Source organism: Charadrius vociferus, unplaced genomic scaffold (assembly GCF_000708025.1).
Source record: "Charadrius vociferus isolate BGI_N301 unplaced genomic scaffold, ASM70802v2 scaffold414, whole genome shotgun sequence".
Taxonomy (NCBI): domain Eukaryota; kingdom Metazoa; phylum Chordata; class Aves; order Charadriiformes; family Charadriidae; genus Charadrius; species Charadrius vociferus.
The window spans coordinates 2960814-2981611 of NW_009648079.1; the positions used below are offsets into that span (position 1 = coordinate 2960814).

Genomic DNA, 20798 nt, shown 5'->3' on the forward strand with positions numbered 1-20798 from the left:
TCATGAAGGCCTCAAAGGTCTTCAGAAACTTTACCTCTTATTGGAGGAAAGGATAAATAAAAAGGAACTATTTAGATTTTTTTAGGGGTTTATTTCCATTTTGAATTGAGGGAGGCCCTTTGGGGACATGAGGTAATGATTTATAATTATGGTGATGAATCTTTAGAGGGGTTATTTTCTTTCAAACATTTTATTCAAATGGGAATTTCAAGATGTATGATTAGGATTTTAAAAAGTCATAGTAATAGTCACATCCCTCTGTTACTACTTTGGTTTCTGTGATGTTATAACACAGCTAGTTCTGCATAATGGTGTTCAGATCAAGTCTTCCTCACGTAAATGACTATATTAATTTTTTCAAGACATAAATAAGTAAATAAAAATCAAGACAACTTTATATATCAAAAATACATTAAAATGCAACAAATCTATAAAACCATCAAACTGATAAATGTGAAAGGAGTTCAGTTTTGAACTGTATCAGAATGTGCTCCTGAAAACCATCCCTCACATTGGTTGTGTATTCCTGTGCAAAATTTCTTGCCTGTAGTTTGACTACTGTGACTTCAAATTACAAGAAGACACTCTAGATTTATTTTCCATATAAAAATGTTGTAAAGCTCTTGTCTTACAAAAATATTATAAAGTATACAAAAATGTTGATAATATTGAGAAGGCAACTGAATATCTGCTAACTTCTTAAAGGACACCGTAGAGAGGTTGGTGCTGGTCTCTTCTCACAGGGAATTAATGACAGAACGAGAGGGAACGGCTTCAAGCTCCAACAGGGTAGATTTACACTGAACATTAGGAAAGAATTTTTCACAGAAAGAGTGGTCGGGCATGGGAATAGGCTGCCCAGGGAGGTGGTGGAGTCACCATCCCTGGATGTGTTTAAGAGCCGTTTAGATGTGGTGTTGGGGAATATGGTGTAGGGGAGAACTTTGTAGAGTAGGGTAGATGGTTGGACTCGATGATCCTAAGGGTCTCTTCCAACCTAGACAATTCTATGATTCTATGATTCTTTGTTGCGAATATCTTGAAAATAAAACCCTTCAGTACTTTTCCATCTTTTCTTAAGCTCACATAATACAGAAAAATTACTATTTTCTTTTAGCATTTGCTCTATATGACTGAAATTAGAACCCTGTTTTAAAGCTCTTGGGTTCAGTGTGGATGAGGTGTAGGTCCAAATTTGTCCAAGAGATGCAACAGTTGTATTTGGAATTTCAGCAGCTTAATTCCACACATGATCTTTACAGTTGAGCTGACACTTTTATTCTGGCTGTTTTGGGATGACTTACTCCTGTCTGTTTCAGCAGTTGAGTTTGGTTGCTTCTTCATGAAAGGTGGATTAGAAGTCAGCTTTCTTTTAACGTGAATTAACTGTATAGATAGAACTTGGGCCTCTTTTACTAGTTAAAAGGTCTGCGATAATATAAAAGGTCTGTAAGAGTTTTGAAAACATTAAGGTGGCAATCAGTCTTTTTGGAAACTCAGACGCTGAGGCAGGCAGTTCTAACATTGCCTTTAAGAGTGAAAGCCACATTATGTCCTAGATAGGCATTTGAGAGCAAGGCTGTGAATGGGAAGCACAGATTAGGTTTGGAATCATATAAGGCCACAAAATGGTACTGCATGTCACAAGGCAGCAAGAAAGAGTCTCCCTCAGGCAGTACTTCAGCACTATTTCATTTATCTCAAGAGTTACAAAACAAGTTGGATTTTGGAGAGCTTTTGGGAAAGTGTCCAGTGGGAAATGTGTGTTCATCTTTGGTCTGAAGTGTACAGTGTGGGTTTTTTGCAATGACAACTTGGTGGGAAAATCACACTTGATTTTTACTAGGTGATTTGTAAAATGGCACTTTAATGATTCTTTGAGTGCTCAGTGTATACATCTCAGAGAGGTCAAAAAAGTAATCTGTGGTTGAACTGAAAATTCCCAGAATGTCTGGAGAACCTCAGCTTATTAGTAAGAATGATAGAAAATTCTTGGCTGGTGGGAAGCTATGCAACTTTCCTTTCAAGTGTGTGCAAATGTATAGTTCTCCATTTTAAAATGACTGTATAGAGATGACAACTCTTCAGTTGCCAGAAATGTGTTCTAAAAGATAGTTGTATGTCTGAGTACTTGAGAGGTGAGCATTTTGCTAGTTTTTAGTTCTATGAGTCTGCAAATCCCACACAGACAGGTTGAGCTGGACTTACTTCATTTTATACATCAACAACAGAATTTATTTACTGAACTTCAATCCATTATACGTTGATGAAACCAATTGTGGAAAGGAAAAATCTTGTTATTGTGGATGAAATGCAAGAAAGATAGGACTCTGCTTGTCTCTCACATCTCATACTGTATTTGCACATAGATGCTTTTATGATTGTGTACTGCCCCTAGAAAGCACATTGGATATGTGCAGATAGATAGTAATTTTGAAATATAACCTGTAGGTTGCATTAATTGTAATTTTTTTGCACTTACAATTTATCTGCAGATATTAGTTAATGAAATTAAGGCATTTTAAATACTTGATTGTGCCCATTTTGCTGCTGTTGTTGTCTGCAAAACCAGATGATACTGATAGACCCAATTTAATCTCTGTTTCTGCAGTTTTTCTACTGAGCCCTTGTTATTGTCATATTTATTGTTAATATTATGTTGTTGCCCTGAGACTGCAGATGTTATTAGGGTCCATATTAAAATGTTCACTGTTGCACACATGATTGCAGTAGAAAATAGTTCTGTGGTCTAAATGTTCATCCCAGGAACAAAAAAACAAACAAAACTAAACCAAGCCAAACAAAAAAAAAAAACCTAAACAGTGGGTGGAGGCCATGGTATCTTATCTCATTGCTGGAAAAGTCTTGAGGCAGTGAGAGTAGAACTGTATTCCCTGAGGTTGCACAAAACCCATGTCTGAGTCTGGAACTGAGCCTAAACCCTTGTCTAGGTACAAGAATCATCTTTTCTCTTTGGGGCCTGAGGTATATAAAAATGTCTCTGATACCTAGAATGGGATCTGAGCATCCTCACTATAGGAGTATGCGTTATCTCAAGTACGATCTAACAGTTGGAATCCATATCTGCCATCCGGCTATATAAAGAAATGGTATATAAATGATGCATTTTTCTAGCAAGTAAATTCCGGAATGGATTAAACTTTTCAGAGTCAAAATAAATTATAAAAATAGCACCGTTTGATATATTGACCTCTGAGAGACCAGGAAGAGGGTTATCTGCTGAGCTGTGGTTCTCCTTGGGACATCATGCCAGTCATCATTAGATTCTTCACACTTCAGTAGTTTCAGCCTCTAAATCTAGTATTCCACCAACAAAGGTCACTGCAATGTTTAGTAAGGAGAGAGATTGCCAATCTAACTGATTAAAGGTACAAATTGCAGTGTGTGATAGGATTCAAAAGATGTAGAAAAGTCAACAGATATTTAGTTAAATATGCTGTACTGTTTTGCAGGTAAATGTACTGGAGTATTTGAACAAGTTGTTCTCCATTATCAGCACAGCTTTGCCATTTTAAGAGACTGATCACTTAAATCCCTTCAGAATAACAGATTTTCTTTCACCTATCGGGAACAACTTGGTTTTGTCAGTTTGGGTTTTTTTTTGTTGAAAAGGAGAAATGTACTAGCTAGTGTCAAAAAGAAAATAAGATAAGCTAATGTGTAAAACTTCAAGGAAGTCAAGGTGATGCCCTTAAAAAACTACTTTGTGAGCTTTGGCATCTATTTAAGAATTTTGCTACATATTTGCTGGGAAAGTTTCCTCTGTGATTTGTAGATTCACTCCTTTCATCATTTCCCTGAAGCCCAGACAGTTTCATTGGTTCTGACATAGAGTGAACAATTGAAAACATTCTTCAGTACAGAAATATTCCAAACTGCACTTTCACAGTTGAAGGTATGGGAAAAAAAAGATGGTTTTAAGCAGTGAGACGTGAAGGACAAGTGGTAGGCCTGTCACAGATGCTGATAGCTTGGCGATGGTTGTACATCATCTTCCCTTCGTTGGCTCGTGGACCTGTCTCAGCTGAAATGCAAACGTGCAAAATGACACATTTATTTTTCATCTTAAACCTTGATACTTTCAGGCTTCCTGTGCATCAATGATTTGTTTCATTCCCCTGTGTTCACCGCAGATGTGCTGCCACCAGTGCCAGGGCAAGGAGATAAAACCGCTACTATGCTTTCTGATGGAGCCATTTACAGCAGCATCGACTTCACCACGAAGACTAGCTACAACAGTTCCAGCCAAATAACGCAAGCCACGCCATATGCCACCACCCAGATACTGCATTCCAACAGTATCCACGAGTTGGCTGTCGACTTACCTGATCCTCAGTGGAAAAGCTCAATTCAGCAAAAAAATGACCTGATGGGATTCGGTTACTCTCTCCCAGACCAAGGCAAAGGCAACAATGGTAATTACAGCTTTTATTTTCCAGAGCCCTTGGCTTTGAACTGTATCATCTATGCATGAATTAGAAAAATCTTTTTAGTATGTGAGCCTCTGTTCATATTTACCGTAACCAATGCTTACAGACCTTGCATGCGTGCTCAACCTCACAGAGTCACAAAATGTATTGTTCTGTGCTTTTTATCCTTGTTGTCCCGTGCTAATCACCAAGCCATCTGCCTTCCATTAGGCTAGGATAGGTATACCTTTAAAAAAAATAATCAGCTAACACTTGCTGCCCCACCACATCAGCTGTTGACTTGCTAACTGCATGTGTTGCATGTGCTAGTGCTGTCAACTAATCACACGATGCCACTGTGACCTTTGCCCTTTAACCCTTAGCCTTGCTTTACATCCCTGACTACCGCGTGGCTGAGGGATTGGCTAATAGATTGCCACACAACCAGTCACAGGATTTCAGCACCACCAGCTCCCACAACAGCTCCGAAAGGAGCTGCAGCCTCTCAGGTTGGTTCCACCGCCGTGGGTGGGTGAGGGACGGAGGGGTGTTGGTGAGCAGCTGGCCAGGGAGGCAGAGAACCTCCCCGGCGTGCTTTGCGGATAGGCGTGAGGGTGCCTGCCCGCTGGAAGGTCAGCGAACAGCCTCACGTCGGCCTCTACTAAAAAAAAGCGACCCCAAAATGCCTTTTGCAAAACCTCTTGGGAGATATCCAGAGAAGCCTCCCAACCAGCGCTTGTCGGCGCAATTGCCAACCTTGCCTTGTCACATGCTTTCCCTGACAGCGCAGTTCATGGAGCACATCTATTTCTGCATCAATCCTCAGTTTATAGCTTTCCCCACACTGAACTTCGCGAGGAGATTAACATTTTTGTTGAGTTGTTAACAGATTCCCCACTCCCACAAGCTGTTTCTAAGTGCTGTTTTTCAGTGAAACAGCTCAGAAATAAATGTAGGGCCCTGCAAGATGACTGGGGCTTCAAAAATTGTGCCGAGTCTGCATACAAAAAGAATGTAAATTTTATGTGTGTGCTGCATGTTATATTGGAAACATGATGCATTTTCATTGGATGAAAATGATTGTAGTACGTGTGGTTGTGTATTATATTTAAACACACCTTTTTCTTGGTTTCTTTAATTTTGCTTACTTGTTGCTTCTGTTATGTATAACTATGTCATTATTTTTCAAGACAAAAACTGAAAAGCCAGCAATTAAAGAGAAAGTCTGCTATTTCACTTAACTGACATATGAGAGAGCTGAAGGGACTTCAATTTCAACTTCATACTGTATCCGTAGCCTTTTGAATTTCTGCTATAAGTTGGAGCAATCATAACAGTAACAGATAAACCCTAGAAATGGCTTCTTTATGTCAGTTTAAATGACTTCAAACTGAATGTTGTGATTAGAAGCCCATAATCATTGGCCCATAGCTCAAATTGCCAAATGCGTTTGCAAGTCTTGTCTTCTCAATGGGCGTATTAGCTGATTTGAGTGAGGTAGAAAAATAGGCTTATGGCACTGACACAGAGGTATCTGGGAGCTAAGTTCATACGATACTTCAAGAAAGGTTCTTGTTCCTAGTATGTGACATGTATTGGCAAGTAGCTTAGGAAATCGGCTTGCTCCTCTGGCTGCATGAAAATGTAGAAATTGATATGCTGAGGTACATATGTGCCAGTTATCAGAGGGCAGTATCACACTTTAGATGTGTTGACAGCTACAACTGCCTAAGAACTTTCTCAGAAAATACAGTTTCATTGGAAAAAGTCAGTTGATCAAAAGCTGGACTTTGAACAAATATTTCAAGTCAAACATATTTGGTGTAGTGTTTCTCAGTTTGAAGTAAAATTTCTTAGGACACATGGAAACTTCAGGTTAGATAGTCTTTCTATGGCCAGGGCACTCCTGTTGCGATCAAAGCAGCTCACACCTGAATGCCCCGATGCTCAGATGAGTGTCAGAATATTGGACTGCAAAGTCAGTATTTTGCTCTCCTTTGCCCACTAATTATGTCTTTAATACAGGCTAATTATGTCTGTAATACATGAGAAACTTGGGGAGACCTTCAAATAGTCCGATAATTAGAGCATCACTAGAGTCAGAGACCAGCTTTGATTACCTAGTCCCCATCAGGGTGAGCAGGGACTTGTTCTCTCACTTGCTTGGTTAGTACTTTAAGTACTACTTATTATTCTGACTAAGTTTCTGTCTCTCTCAAATGAATATCAGGAGAAATCCTATCCCACTGTGGAATGGAAAATAGCTCAAAACTCAACTGCTTTGTGAGGCAGGGAAATTTTGTGGCTGTAGTTTGCACAGCTCCCAGCTTATGTCAGTGATGTGCTCATCAGCCCGACTGGCAAATTCTTTTTCCAGGACCTGATTCATCTAGAGATTTAAACAATATAATTGAATTTCAGTGCGAGGAGACATTGAAACATCAAGCATCATTGCTATGGGGAAACAAGGCTTTGGCGCAACAGTTTTCAAACACACATTAAGCATTATGTATTAGGTGTCTGTTCCACTAGTCTGACAGTGGAGTAACTCTGCCCATGGGGGCAGAAGAGAAATCTTCTGCCCAACTGTACAGTGTCGGCTGCTTTCCCCACCCATAATGATCTTGGAGGTCCTTTCTTTTATTTCTTCATCTGAACAGTTCCTCAGCTCTCTGCTTCACTCTTTCTAATAGCTCCATTAACTTTGGCCTTTCTCTCCAAACCCCCCCAAATCCAAGTGTCTCCATACTAGCACCCCACACACCCAACCTCCATTTTACTGGTCTGCTAAGATTACCAAGATGCTACACTTCCAAAATCTTCCTCTCCACCTCAACTAATCTCTAAGCTGAAGTTCTTCTCTATATTTCTCTTCTCTGAGTATTCCTAGTTTAAGTTCCTCTGCAACACACACACACACACACACTCTTATGCATGTGCTTTCCTCCCAAAGCAGCCCCTCCTGCCTTAGCTCTTGTTGGCTCCTACTCCTGCTGACTTTTCAAAATTTCCCCCATGTCCCACAAATTAATATTGACGTACTTCCTTTGTACTGTTCCGTGACCCTATTTCTAACTTTGCTTTCCACCATACCGGTGCTTTGAAAGCATCGTTTTTGCTCCAGAAGGTTCATGCCACCATCACTGGGGTTTCTTTTTTGTTGATCAAAATGTTCTTTCCCTTTTCAAGAAAGCTTCTCTCTGCCAGGCTACAAAAGGAGGGAAGAGCCTGTCTTGCATCCTAATAGATGGAATATCAGCTCAGTTCAAACATAGTGAATGACAGGATCTTGGCTGGACTTACTATAAATACTCCAAGACAAGGAAGGAAGAGCTCTGGTCTGAAATTGAGTAGTGGAAAGCAAAGTCTTGTTCCCAGCATTGATGCCAGCCGGACTCATTAGAAACATTGCCAGACTTGTTGCCTGTCTCTAGCAGCCACAACAGGAGGTGAAAGGAGAAGTCTTGGCTACTTCTGAATCACTGAATCACCTTGTTTCTTCCCTCTCTATTTGGTCCTATTTTGGTCCAGCTAACTTTTGGACATAACAGGAGAAAGGCACTGCCTCTCAGATGAAAAGTCCCGTGACATGTACTTGTCTTTATTGCTAGAATCGCATCTCCTTCTGGATGTCTCTATGCTTAAAACTAGAGCCATGGCAAAGAGGGTGCTACCTTCCAGTGCACGCCGTGTCTCCCTGCTTTGCAAGTCAGTTGAGGGTTTTTTGATTCATTACTGACGAGAACTTTTCATGTGGGTTTTTTTTTTTTTGGCTGATCCTTATAAATCAGCAAGAGACCTCAACGGGTAAAGTGGATTACACTGTGCTTTCTGCACCAGGCAAGTGATGACCTGTCCAGGTACCCCACAGAAAAAGCATATGATGAACCCTTCTTCCACCCAACAGTCCAGAGAGTTTGAAAGCCACAACAAAATTGCAATAAATAGATGGGTCCCCAAGCAGTCAAGGGATTTGAAATCTTGTGCCATTCTTCCTCTTAATTAATTCCTGACAAGAAAAAGGAGTCAGGGCAAAATAAAAGAAGCTAAACAAGTGGGAAGAGAGCTTTTTCTGTTAGATCACTTTCCCGCAAATGGAAGTGTCTCAACTGGAGAAGTGGGTACAAGGTTGATAAGAAAAGAGAAGAGGGGTTAAGCAAAATGCATTGCTCACCTCATTTCTGCTAGCCTCCTCCATTAGAGTTGTACATCAGAAATAGAACCTCTTCTCTGTAATGGCACAAAATATTTGAATCCTTTGAAACACACAGTCCTGAAACATTACAGATTACTTCCTGAGATTTTAAAAAAAATGGAACTTAGTAAATTCCTATCAGCCAAACCTTATGTCTTTCTGTTTTGACAACTTACATTTGTCATTCTGGCTGAAAGATATCGAGTCTCATGACACTTTATTTAGATTGTGTCCTTAACCTCTGTGTTTTCCACAGAAAGAAATTATGCAAAATGGTGTTATAAGCACACTGGATTCTGACATTTGAAATAATTTGCTATGGTCTATTATATTGTTATCTAACAGTGAATTCAAGTAGTCATAAAGCAGACATGAATAAACCAATAAATATATTTCTGATACAGCAAAATATGTCTTTCCTTGGTTGTGCACTACTGTGGTGCAAATGTATGCAGTTTTAAAAAGAAGTGATTTTCAGCAATTATTCAGAATATTTTTCCATTCCATTCTATTATTATTTATAACCTTGTACCAGCATTAGCACGTTGATGCTGATTCTGCTGAGATATAAATACATCTTCTTTTTTGGGGCATGCCATCTGGAATCAGAATTCTTTCAAAGAAATGTAAATAGCTAGCTTTTTTCCCCACATTATATCTCTAACATTTTATTTTTCTTTATGGATTTGCAGGTGGCAAAGGAGGGAAAAAGAAGAAAAACAAAAATACTGCCAAGCCCCAGAAAAATAATGGTTCAAACTGGGCCAGTGTCCCCCTCCCACCCCCTCCCGTGCAGCCACTTCCAGGCACAGAGCTGGAACACTATGGGGTGGATCAGCAAGAAGCAGGGTAATTTTTTTCTTTTTCTTTTGAAGAAAAATCTGTGGTTTGCAGAAATGAGGCTTTTTTTTTTTTTTTTAATTTTGCTAAGTGACAATATTGCTCTGTTTTGGTTAAAAAAAAAAAAAGAGAGAGCGCCTTATCCTATAGACTTACTCAAGGCTATGGAGGAGGAATGTTTGAATAGCTTCTCTTGATAGAGACTGAAGATGGAAATAAAAGTGACCTTGCTTCATCACCATGTAGGGCTTCTCTGCTTACTCATGCTGAGAAATATCTCACTTCACGTGTAGCTTAATTGAATTCTGTTGGAACTGCTTGCGGATGATGGGACTCAGAGTGAGTAAGGATGACATAATCTGGCTCCTTGTATTTTTTCACTAGTTTGATGTTTAAAAATATTATAGTCAACAGAACAAAAACCCCACAACTAAACTGGATACATTTTAGAAGATCAGCCAGTGGATAATAATCTTCTCATCTGCTTTTAGAAGAAATTTCACAGTTGAGGAAGGCATGCTATTTATAGGCCTTTTGTTTTTTTATTATTTAAATAACTCTTGAGTTTCTGGAACCTTAACACTTTTTTGGATAGCTTAAACTTGTTCTCAAGGACACAAAATCACACAAAAATCACTAAATGAGAGGTAAGAGACATCTCCTGAACAGAGAACAATTATGGAATGCTTTTTATAAAGTGAAATTACACGAAATTCCAGGTTATTAAACTCTGGAGGAAAATCAGAGGATATAGAAAAATAGTTTACCGTGGTCAACTCTGTTGGAGCCTTTGAGAATCATTATTCTGTCAGGAGCAAATTCCTGTCTGTTCAAATACATGGATTAATCAATATTTCCTAAGGATGAAACATATGTTTTAAAAATTGTTGTAATAGCTTTACTGAACAAAGATATTTCAAGTGTTATCTCTGCTGTAAGCATGAATTGATCATCATTACTTTTATAATGGAAATTAGAAGAATTAAATATTAATATTTGAGTTTATACCAAGTCCCTCAGCTCCTAAAAATAATAATAACTAACTGTGTAAATCAGTCGAGTTCCTTTTAAAATGAAGGTCCATTCAGGCTGTATTAGAGTTAGAATTTTGAAGCAAATATAAGGAAAATGAATAACCTTAGTGATTGTAAGTGTCGTTTAAATCTCAAGGCAAAAAGTGCATATAATCATTATGTTCTGTATTCTGTTATAAAAAGCTAAAATAAATTTAAGATGGTTTCTCAGTGTGATATTTGTCTTTATCAGTTTATATCCTTATAATGTGCAGCCATTTCATTAAATTAACTATGGTATAGAAGCTAAACAACTTGGATTTTCTTTCAGGACAATGAAATAGCATAAAAGGTAAATCAAAACACCTTCTAGAGAAATCCCTTATGACACAGGGTTTGACTCCTTGGTTGCATAAAGTACCTGCTATTTAGGAATGCTGCAAGGAATGATATTGGTCACAAAGACAGCACTGGTCAGTTAAGGGTAAGGTAATCACCAGCCTTCCAGGTTCCCAACAGTTCAGACTTAATTTTTCCTCTGATTATCTTTTGAATTACTCTTCTCTGGTTTTTGTGATATCTCATTAATAGTGGTTGTAACAGGACCTTCTAATGTGCATTTTACCAAACACAAAAAGATTAGAGTATCAGTCTTGAGCTACAGTAATTTGCAACCAGCTTCACTGAACCCAATGAATCTGCAATGCCCATACTTCCTGAGAATGTACCCAATACTAATGGTCGTTCTGTATTCAGGGGTTGATCTTGTTTCTGTGGTTTTCAACATGCTAAAATGGAACGAATCATAGGCTGCAATCCTTATGTTGCCTTTAATATTGACACATTGGGTAAAAAAAAAAGCAAGCAATTTTTTAAAATGGTTTTGTTTTTCTTGATTTGCTTTGATGTATACTATGTATGACAGGTTCAATGTGTTTTAATTTTAGAATTAATTACATGCAGATGTAATTATATTGTGAATTACAATTGAAAAATGAACTTCCAGTCAGAAAAATTGAAGACTTCAATAAAATTTTCATAGTGTGATATGAAAGGTTAACATTTAGAGCAATAGAACAAGGAAGTTGGCATCTAAACAGAAACTTTTTCTGTGCATATCTTCCTGTAACTCTTGGATTCAAGTGTGATTTTCATCAGCATGAGTACCCTAAATAAACTCAACAATTTTGACACCTGATTTTGCTTGCTGGAAATTAACACTAGTGGCCTATTGGCTTATAAATTGTAAAATAAAATCCACAACAGCAGCAGATAAAAAAAAATAAACCTAACACCCAAGCAGACATTTTATATAATATAGTGGTAGCTTTTGGGATATCTTAAATACCTATTTAACCTATGCATAAAGTCTGTTGTTTTCCTAGCAAGCTCTTTCCTATGAAACTTTCCCATTTTTTGTGGTCTTCTACAAACTCTGTGCTTGTTCCTTTTGTCTTCCTTAATTTTCTCTTGTGTATACCTCAGAGTCTTTGAAGTTTCTCTTTTCCTGTAGTAGCTCCCAATCAAGCATGTTCTCTTTCCCACCCTTTTCAGAGAAGGCTCTTTTGCTTGGTTTTTATCTAATAAATTTGACAGTAAGGAAATGCTTATTACTTATTCATTGTCATCTACTTGTATTTTTTCACAGATAATATGCATGATCTTGAGCCAACGTCAGTAAAGGCAGTCTTAGTATTGATATCATTGATTCTTTTTGTTTCGTACTATTGATTACACCTTAAAATGGCATATCAGCTGCTGGATGTCAATATATTTGATAGTCATTTTCTGTCTTTAGAAAAAGTAAAAAAGATAATAGGTTTTACATCAAAATATCCTTTCTGGTAAGGTCTAGAGAGGGAAGCTTTCTTTGTTGCAAAAATTTATGTAATGAAACAGAATTGTTATAGAATGTACCCCTTATCTATCACTTCTGTTTTTTATTTTGAAGAAAAAAATCTATCAGCATAATGAACCAACCTTTTTAATATCAAAAGATTACTATAGAATAAAAATGCTGAGAATAGAATAAAAAATATTAGAAACATAGACAGTCATGTTTGTTAACGAGAAATTATTAGGGACTTAATTATGAAATTACAATCAGAGGTCCCTAGTGAAGTTACGATGCTTAGATTTTAATAAGAAGTACTTGAAAAAGGTTGCGTTTTCACCAAGTTGTATTTACTCAGAAAACCAAAAAGAATGTGGATGTGACCACTATTGACTATGCTGGTTCCTGAAGTCTCAATAACAGTGTTGTTTATATAAGGTGTCATTCCTATGTAGTCTGTTAGTTCTGCTAGCTTTTTCTTGCAGTTTTTGTAAAAAGCAAGTTAGAACTAGCTTTTTGGTCATCTTACATTATGACGACAAAGGTTCTTGTACCTGAAATCTTGAATCTCAATGTCCCGAACTTCAGGCTTGGGCTCCTTTCCATTTCAAACAAAATCTAGGTAAAGATACAGTACTTGTGCAGAACCTTTTAACTAAGAATTCTTTTTACTAAGAAATCTTTTTACTATCCAGCTGAACATTTGGGGATTTGAAGCAAGTAGGGTCAAAAGGCAAGCACATCCAAAGCTCATTTATGCATTACTGAAAAGTCACTAGAGAGTATCTTTCTGCCCTGTCCCTTTTAAATAAGAATCCATTATACCAAAGCGTGAGATTGAGAGAGTAAAAGTAAGTGACAGAGCTGTTGCACTGTACTTTTTTAGCAGCATGAGTTAGGATTGTCCCTTCAACCTTGGGTGGCAATGTCATGAATGAATATTGCAAGGAAAGACAAATTAGAGCACTTCATATCTTAATTGTCTGCTAAGGAATTGAATATGTATTATATAACATTTTCTTAAATCTCAGTGTTATGAAAATGGTAATGCTCAATCACTCAAAAGCTCCTAAATGCCAAGTGTTAAGATGCAGCATTTATTTGCACCTCTGTACATGTACGTATGTTTGTGTATCTATATATGATTATATCTAGATATAGATTTAAAGTGATATCAGCCTTAACTACAAGATGTGTCTTCCACAGAATTTTGGGTGATTAAGTCAGGTTGTTTTAGCTATTCTGAATCTGTACTTTTCAACATAGGCTACAGACTTTTGAATAAGGAAAAAGTAGTTTAGTTAATTTTAGAAATCTTTGGGTCTTGCTTAAAGTAAATGTTATGTTCATAATACAGGTTTTGAAACTTTTCTGTCTCAGTGTTCCCAGTCTTTTTGTAACTCAGCTTCACACTTGAGAAAATTGGCAGTGACTCGTTTTTCTCTGGGAGAATTGATAATTCCATCCTTCCAAATCAGAAGACTTAAAGGAGTATTTTTAAACTGGTTTGAGAAATTAACTGTATAACGCAATGCATTGCCTGCCTGCATTGCAGAAAAAAAAAGGGTGTACCTTGTCAGCAGTCCTTGAAGGTGGAAAGAAGATAAAGTGACTTAGATGATGCTTGGGGAATGGCCTTTAGCATGTCAGGTGGTTTGACAGTGAAGGAGCTGTGAGAGCTTTTGGTTGTCTGGTTGCCTTTTGAAAAGAGCTGTCTATCCTGAGGTATTTTGGAATACACTGGGAGTTAAGAAGAAATACGTGCAGATGCTCAAGGGACTGCAGACTGACTGGATGTTTTGAAGACGGGAAGAGTAGACAGTGTTGAGATTTGAGTGGTGTGATCATCAGCAGAGCTGAAGCTGTGTTCAGATTAGGGAATTACTCTGGGGAGATAATGCACAGGGAATGACCACAGTCACTAGGGCCTGTGGGCTTTGAGTGATAGTGTCTCTAAGGGACAGGGTCCTGGGATGATACTGTAATACAACACTGAATTGAAAGGTGCTGTGATGAGGACAGAGAAAGAAAAGGATTGAATTGCTGGCAAAGCTTGCATAAGACATGGTAATAGAATATAAAGCTTCTGTTTTTAACCCTGATCAGAAGTAGCATCACCTCTTACATCTTTGGTATAAGACTAAAAATTGAACTACAAAGACCTATCAGAACATCTCTTATATATGAAGATAGAAGAATTTGGTCCTGAAGAATATTGGTAGAAGTTACTCTTTTAATTTACTTTGGGCAGGTGTGTTGAAAGTGTTCAGAAATTGAGCACTGTCTAGGTAAGACCCAGTGAAGATGGGTTAGGAGGTGGGGTGCTAGCAGAGCTGTCAACATGTGTGCTAATGTATCTTAACAGCTGGTGCTGTGACGTAGCATATGCTTAGGGTCATTGCTGCTGTGACATGAATGTATTATACATCATAGTAGATACCTGTATGCAGTGTGAAAAGACCAGGTTTATGTGGAAAGTGTAGCTTTTTATTTAAACCATGAAATAAAAACAAATAGTAAATTTATAGACAAATAAAGGGGAGGATGGGAGTAAGGAAGTGCATAAGTGTAACTATGTAAATCTTGCTCTGCCTTTTAAGAATGCTGCTATTTTCATGTTTGGGCCAATCTTCAACGCGTTCTCCTAGGTTAATGATCCAGGAAGTGAGTTAGTTCATTTTTGTTGTTGATTGTGGCATAACATTAGCTAATCACCATTAACAAATGTGATAATGGATCAGTAATTTTTTTGTTACACATCTTTTTCAAGTTGCTTAGCTGTTGTGGGAAAAACTAAACAGACTCAGTGAGGAAAATTTAAGCAATTATGACCCTAATTTCAATAAAGCTTACACTGCAGGCAAGGATTGAAACTGTAGCAGAAGTCTTGTATACCCTCTACTGCATGGCAGAGATGAAATTTGATGTATATTGTTTACTTGGTTTTTATTTTAGATACGACAGTGATGGTTGGTGTCCGCCGTTGCCAGTTCAGACCTACCTACATCAGGGCATGGAGGATGAACTTGAAGAAGATGATGATCGTGTTCCTACACCTCCTGTCCGAGGAGTAGCTTCATCACCTGCGATCTCCTTTGGACAACAGTCGACTGCAACCCTCACACCTTCTCCACGAGAGGAGATGCAGCCAATGCTTCAAGCCCACCTTGATGAATTAACTAGGGCTTACCAGTTTGATATAGCAAAGCAGACATGGTAAATGTTTGAAGGGGGCATCTGTGGTCTGGGAAATGAAAGCATAATAATAATAACTTATTCTTTGATGACATAAATATCAGCTGGGTTCAACAACATTTCAGTAATGTTTCCAAAGCAGTAAAGTGGAAGAAGAAATAGCAAAACTGTATCACAGTGTGAAGGCTTTAAAAATTAGTAGGTGTTTTTTAAACCATAATGCTTGGTAATATGTTAAATCTTGGCTAAAAACACTTAAAAATAATTTTCATCTGGAGTTTTACATATATTCAACTAAGTAGTTAACACCCATCTCCCGACAACTTTTATACAGTTCAGAGTATTCTCTTTTCAGGCTAGCAGAAGATACATTTTTTTTTAGGATTTTAAAATAATGAGGTTCTGAATTCCTGATTAAAAATAATGCTAGCCACCTGAAATAGCAATGTAGCAGCTTTTACACAGGAGAATGAGGTATTTGCATCTCTGACTGTAGTTTGAAATCCCATGAAAATTTCTGATTCATAGAGAAAAACCCAGAAATAGCAGGAAGGAAGTTGTTAGAATGTACAAAAAGGATCTAGCGGTTTAGAGTGCTTTATGCCTATTTAAAGGAAGAGCAAGCAAATACCACAGTAACATTTCCCCTGCAAAACAAACAGAAGCAATCTCTTTGGGGACTGAAAAAGAACTTGTCAACTGCACCAGGCTGGGGATACGGTGAAGGTCAGTTGCTTTCTGGATGTTCCCTGAGCGGCAGTTGTCCTTTTACAACTTTTCTATCCAGACAAAGCCTGTGAATCTCGGAGGAGAGGAGCAGAGCTAGTTACCGCATGGCGCGCTGCCAGCGGAGGAGCAGCCTTTCTTCGCCAGTAAATAAAGCCACTAAGTTATTCAGCTTGAGCTACCATAAATAGATCAGGCAGGTAGGCAGGCGGTGCCAGATCAAAGCCAGCTGTTTTCCCTGGACACCATCGAAGCCCGGAGGCTTGTCTGCAATCTGCACTCTATCAACAGGGTACTTTGGTCCCGCTGCAGCGCCATGTTGCCAAGCACAAACCCCAACCTGCCTGTGGGACAGACCCAAATCCCAGGCAGCAGCTAGACCTGGCCTATTGAAGGTATTGACTTCTGAGCCAGCACACAGATGCATACCCTGTCTGTGCAGTCAGTCGCTGCTGCATTTTGCAGCTGTTACCCTTTCTACACCCTACAAACCACGGGTGCTGGTCTGGGAGCGGATAACACGGTAGGACCCTGTAGCGAAGCCTCTTGCTGCTGACAGGAAAGGTCTTGCTCCCTTTTTGAAGAAATGGAAATTGATTGGAGACTTTCATAATGTGCTTAGGAATATACAGATTTTAATGTTGCTCTTGTGTAAGGTCGCAGTAATTGAGCATGAAACTGAAAAAAATACAGAGGAAATAAATGGTATTTTCATACTAGGACCTTATAGCAGGTATTGGGGTAAATACTGAAGGTTGCAAATACAAATTATGTTTGCAGTAGCTGTGACATAGAATTGTTTAATGCTTTGATAATGTTTGGCTGGATACATATCATGTTGTTTGGCCAATGCTGTTCGAAGTCAGTGGAAAGTCCTCCATTGTCTCAAGTGGGAAGGAAGAGTTCTTAGTCTTCTTTTCACAAAGTTAACCTGTCTCCCTTGTGTACAGGGGGGCAAAACAAAACAACAAGATGAGACCTGTCAGATAGGTTACTGTAGGAGTAACAGAAGAGAAGTACAGAGACCAGCCAACTAGAAATTTAAGAAAGAGCACATTAGAGATTACTGGAAAAGTACATAGTCATTATGGCCTTGATCCAGCAAATCACTTAAGTATATGCTTAACTACAAGTACATGAGAAATTGACTTCAATTGTTCTGTCACATGCTTAACATTAAGCATATACTTAAGTATTTTGCTTGATTGGGAGCTAATCACACTTTATTGAGGGTTAGTTAGATGGTAGTGCCCTTTAGTGCAGTGTTCTGAACACTGCATAGCTAAGAACCTGGTGTCCAGACAGAAAAGTATTCAAGAACTACTAATCAGGAGGGGGTTGTATATCAGAAGAGAAGCATTTGCTCTGCAAATAAGCTTCAGAATAAGCAATAATTTAAAACCTATGAAGGTGGAGAGAGATTCCAGTGGTACCTAACATTTACCGTGACATTCTCTGACCCGATAGATTTACATTATGAAAAATAAAAAGCTGTCTGAATGAAGTGAATTACTGTGTAGGCAATGATACAGCGCAAAGTTTTCATTGAAAATATATTAGAGATAGAAAACCAAACAGGTGACAGTTGTAATTTTTTCTGTTTTGCTGATGTCCAAGCAAGAGACCAGTAGAATCCTGGATCCCATCCAGAGCGCTGCCGATTCGAATCAGGTCATGGCACCTCATGAACAGCCACCCAAGGATTCCCACGTGCCTAAGTTAGCAATTTCAAGCATGGTACATGCTCTCATGCCAAGGCCAGTCATGCCTGGGTTCCCTGGCACAGCTTGCTGTGTATCTGTAGTGCTGTGGAGAATGCTGCATTGAAAGCTGATGGTTGCTCCTTTCCTCTCTAGCCTCTCAGAGACCACACAAATGAAACTCCAAGTCCCGTGCTTGCCTTTGGCCATTTAGCTATCCTGTGGGTGTTCTATATATTTGTTTTCCTTTTTTTTAATTGTGATTGCTCCATGCAACAATTTCACACATGCATGCCCCAATGCTGCTGCAATTAAATCAATTAAACTACTAGGAATAATGCAAAATAAAAAAAGCCTCTCTGATAATAGGTGCATTGGACTTGAAAATTTCTTCTGTCCTACTGGTTATTTCCTCCTTTTTAGGGTGAGTTCTACTTAAGGACACCGAGTCTGTTTAAGCAGAGGGAGTGAAATTTAATTTTGTCTCACTGTGTGATTTGCAAAGTGGAATATTGGGTGAGACACTTATATGCAAAGTTGGGATTCAGAACTGTGCTTTTCCATGGACTTCGTACCTGATTTATGTAGCCTCTGAGTACATTGTTCCTCATCTGTAGAAGGGCAATCTTGACCTTCCCCATCTTTCAGGAGGGGAACTATATTTAAGACTGAAAAGGCACAGGCACTCTGGTATTAGAAGCTATGGTGAATAATTGAACTGACTTTTCTTGAGTTTGACCTAAAAAGTATATTTTGTAAATCTACTTCAGGACTTATTGAAAGGCTTATCTTCTATTGACCATGAGGTACAAAGTCTCATCCATTCTGATGATGTTTTCCTGTTTGTTTGTGTAGGCACATCCAAAGCAATACACAACCTCCTCAGGCTCCAGTTCCGCCCCTAGGATATGTATCTGGAAACCTTATTTCAGATTTGGAAACAGATGTTCCAGATGATGATGATGATGAAGATGATATTGAAGAAGAAACTGTAGAAATCAGTAGGCCACTAAGAGGTCTAGAGCATACTCCAGGCTCCAGTATGGACAATCTAGACAGCTCTGTGACAGGTAACCAAACACAGTTAACAGTGACACCAACTTGTTCCTAACAGTAAAATACATCATCAATCCAACACTTTCTAAGTGAAAATTTATTCCACTCTATTTCTGTAAAATTTAAAATGTGTTAATATTAAACTCTAAAGTTAAAGAAGGATTTGAAAATACTTTGCTTTGCTGCAAAATGATAAGAAAATTCATGAATTTTAAAAAGCTTTAAAGACTTGAAAGAAAACTCAATTATATCCTAGCTTTCATGAAAAGTTCACTCTACTGGAGAAGCAAGCCAGTTACTTAAAAAGGAGGGGGAAGACCTTGGCTTAGGAATATATATTTCATAAATTGGAGCAGCATAAAAATGTTATCTTAAAGCACTTTTAGATATTTTGCTGGGTAAATGCTTTCACAGATGAACACAGGGAAGTTAAAAGACTTCAGAATAATTGTAGTTAGATCAGCACAACATTTATTTGTAGAATAAATACAACAGTTATGTAGGAAAAAGTGTTTTTGAACCTACTTTTTATTGCTGAATGTAGTAATTGTTCCTTTTCACTGAAAATATTTAATTATTTTTGACAATCCTTCCTTCATGCCTTCTTGTCCTTTGCATGCCTTGGAAAGTTACAACAGGTATCATCAAAGGGGACCTAGAAAGGCATGCACAGAATCTGAATGAAGAAAAATGCTGTTGACGAAATGTAGGCAATGAAAGATTTTTTTTGAAAAATACAGATTTTAAATGGACATAATGACCTTTTGATAGGCATCAGTGTATTTCCCTTTAGGTTAAACTAGGGCCTCTATATACCATGCTGTATCCATAATGTATGGAGGCCCAAATGTACATAGTGTCCATAGTTCATAAAAGCCGGTGGGTACTTCTTCAGTCTTTGGTCTCGGTGGAAGAACACTGGTTGTTAGTTGTACTTTAAGGGTTATTCACTCAGTACAATTTACTACCATAGTGCTGCTGAATTTCGTCTCATTGTCCTGAATCTTTAAAATTCCAAGGATTTTGCACCCTTACTTAAACATTGCTATTCTGAAAACTCTGCAGGAATTTGACAGTGATGGAGCATCAATACCTATAATTTTCTTCCTTTTCCCTTGTTGAATTAAGTAGTGTGTAGCTTAATCCCACTCTCCAGGTTTTCCTTCACCCTAGGGCCAGACTGCTTGCCAATCTAATTAAGATTTAAGAATTGTATCTCTGCTGCTGCAATTTGAAATCCGGATCCAACTGAAGGCCATAGAGTTAAAGTTTAAATCCCTGAATTGAGAAGGTTAACTTATTAGTGCATGAGTATGTTAAGTCACTTCGCTTGAATTTCTAGTGTAATCTCCTTCAGGCTATAATTCTGCATATTTTTGCATATCTCACTAATGGCTCAGAAGCCTTTCCATTAGGAATGCAGTAAGGGTTTTGCACTGGTAATAAATAAATAAATAAATAAATAAATAAGGTGACTATATATTTTCCATTTGGTATATATTAATATGTCAATGTTAATATAACTGTTAACCAGAAAATGGATGTTTTTCACATTTACGTTTTCACCTAATATTTTGGACCATCCTACCTAGCTCAAAGTAAGGAATAGCTGCATTTTGTCTCCAATTCATAGACTTTAGTGCTTATTACAATTTCTTCTTTTATGAATAACATTCAAGCTTGTTCTAATAGTTTTAAATCTTGTTTAATTATTGGAGTGTTAAAAGTTTAATTATTGGAGTGTTAAAAACTTCCTGGTGTATTTTTTTGGAAGAAATTGGGCAGAACCTGGTAATCTAGACTGGGAGT

At 38.0% G+C, this 20798-nt stretch overlaps 1 protein-coding gene across 1 annotated transcript in view; it reads left to right on the forward strand.

Annotated features, from left to right (window-relative positions):
* Positions 1 to 20798, forward strand: part of ROBO2 (roundabout, axon guidance receptor, homolog 2 (Drosophila)) — a gene marked incomplete at its 5' end in the record, with an annotated part of 419210 nt that overhangs the window by 372331 nt on the left and 26081 nt on the right. The window contains 5 exons of the mRNA XM_009883862.1: positions 4155 to 4436; positions 4814 to 4939; positions 9318 to 9474; positions 15268 to 15528; positions 18789 to 19003. Of these exons, the coding sequence (XP_009882164.1) occupies positions 4155 to 4436; positions 4814 to 4939; positions 9318 to 9474; positions 15268 to 15528; positions 18789 to 19003 (1041 nt within the window). The remainder of the gene's footprint in view (positions 1 to 4154; positions 4437 to 4813; positions 4940 to 9317; positions 9475 to 15267; positions 15529 to 18788; positions 19004 to 20798) is intronic.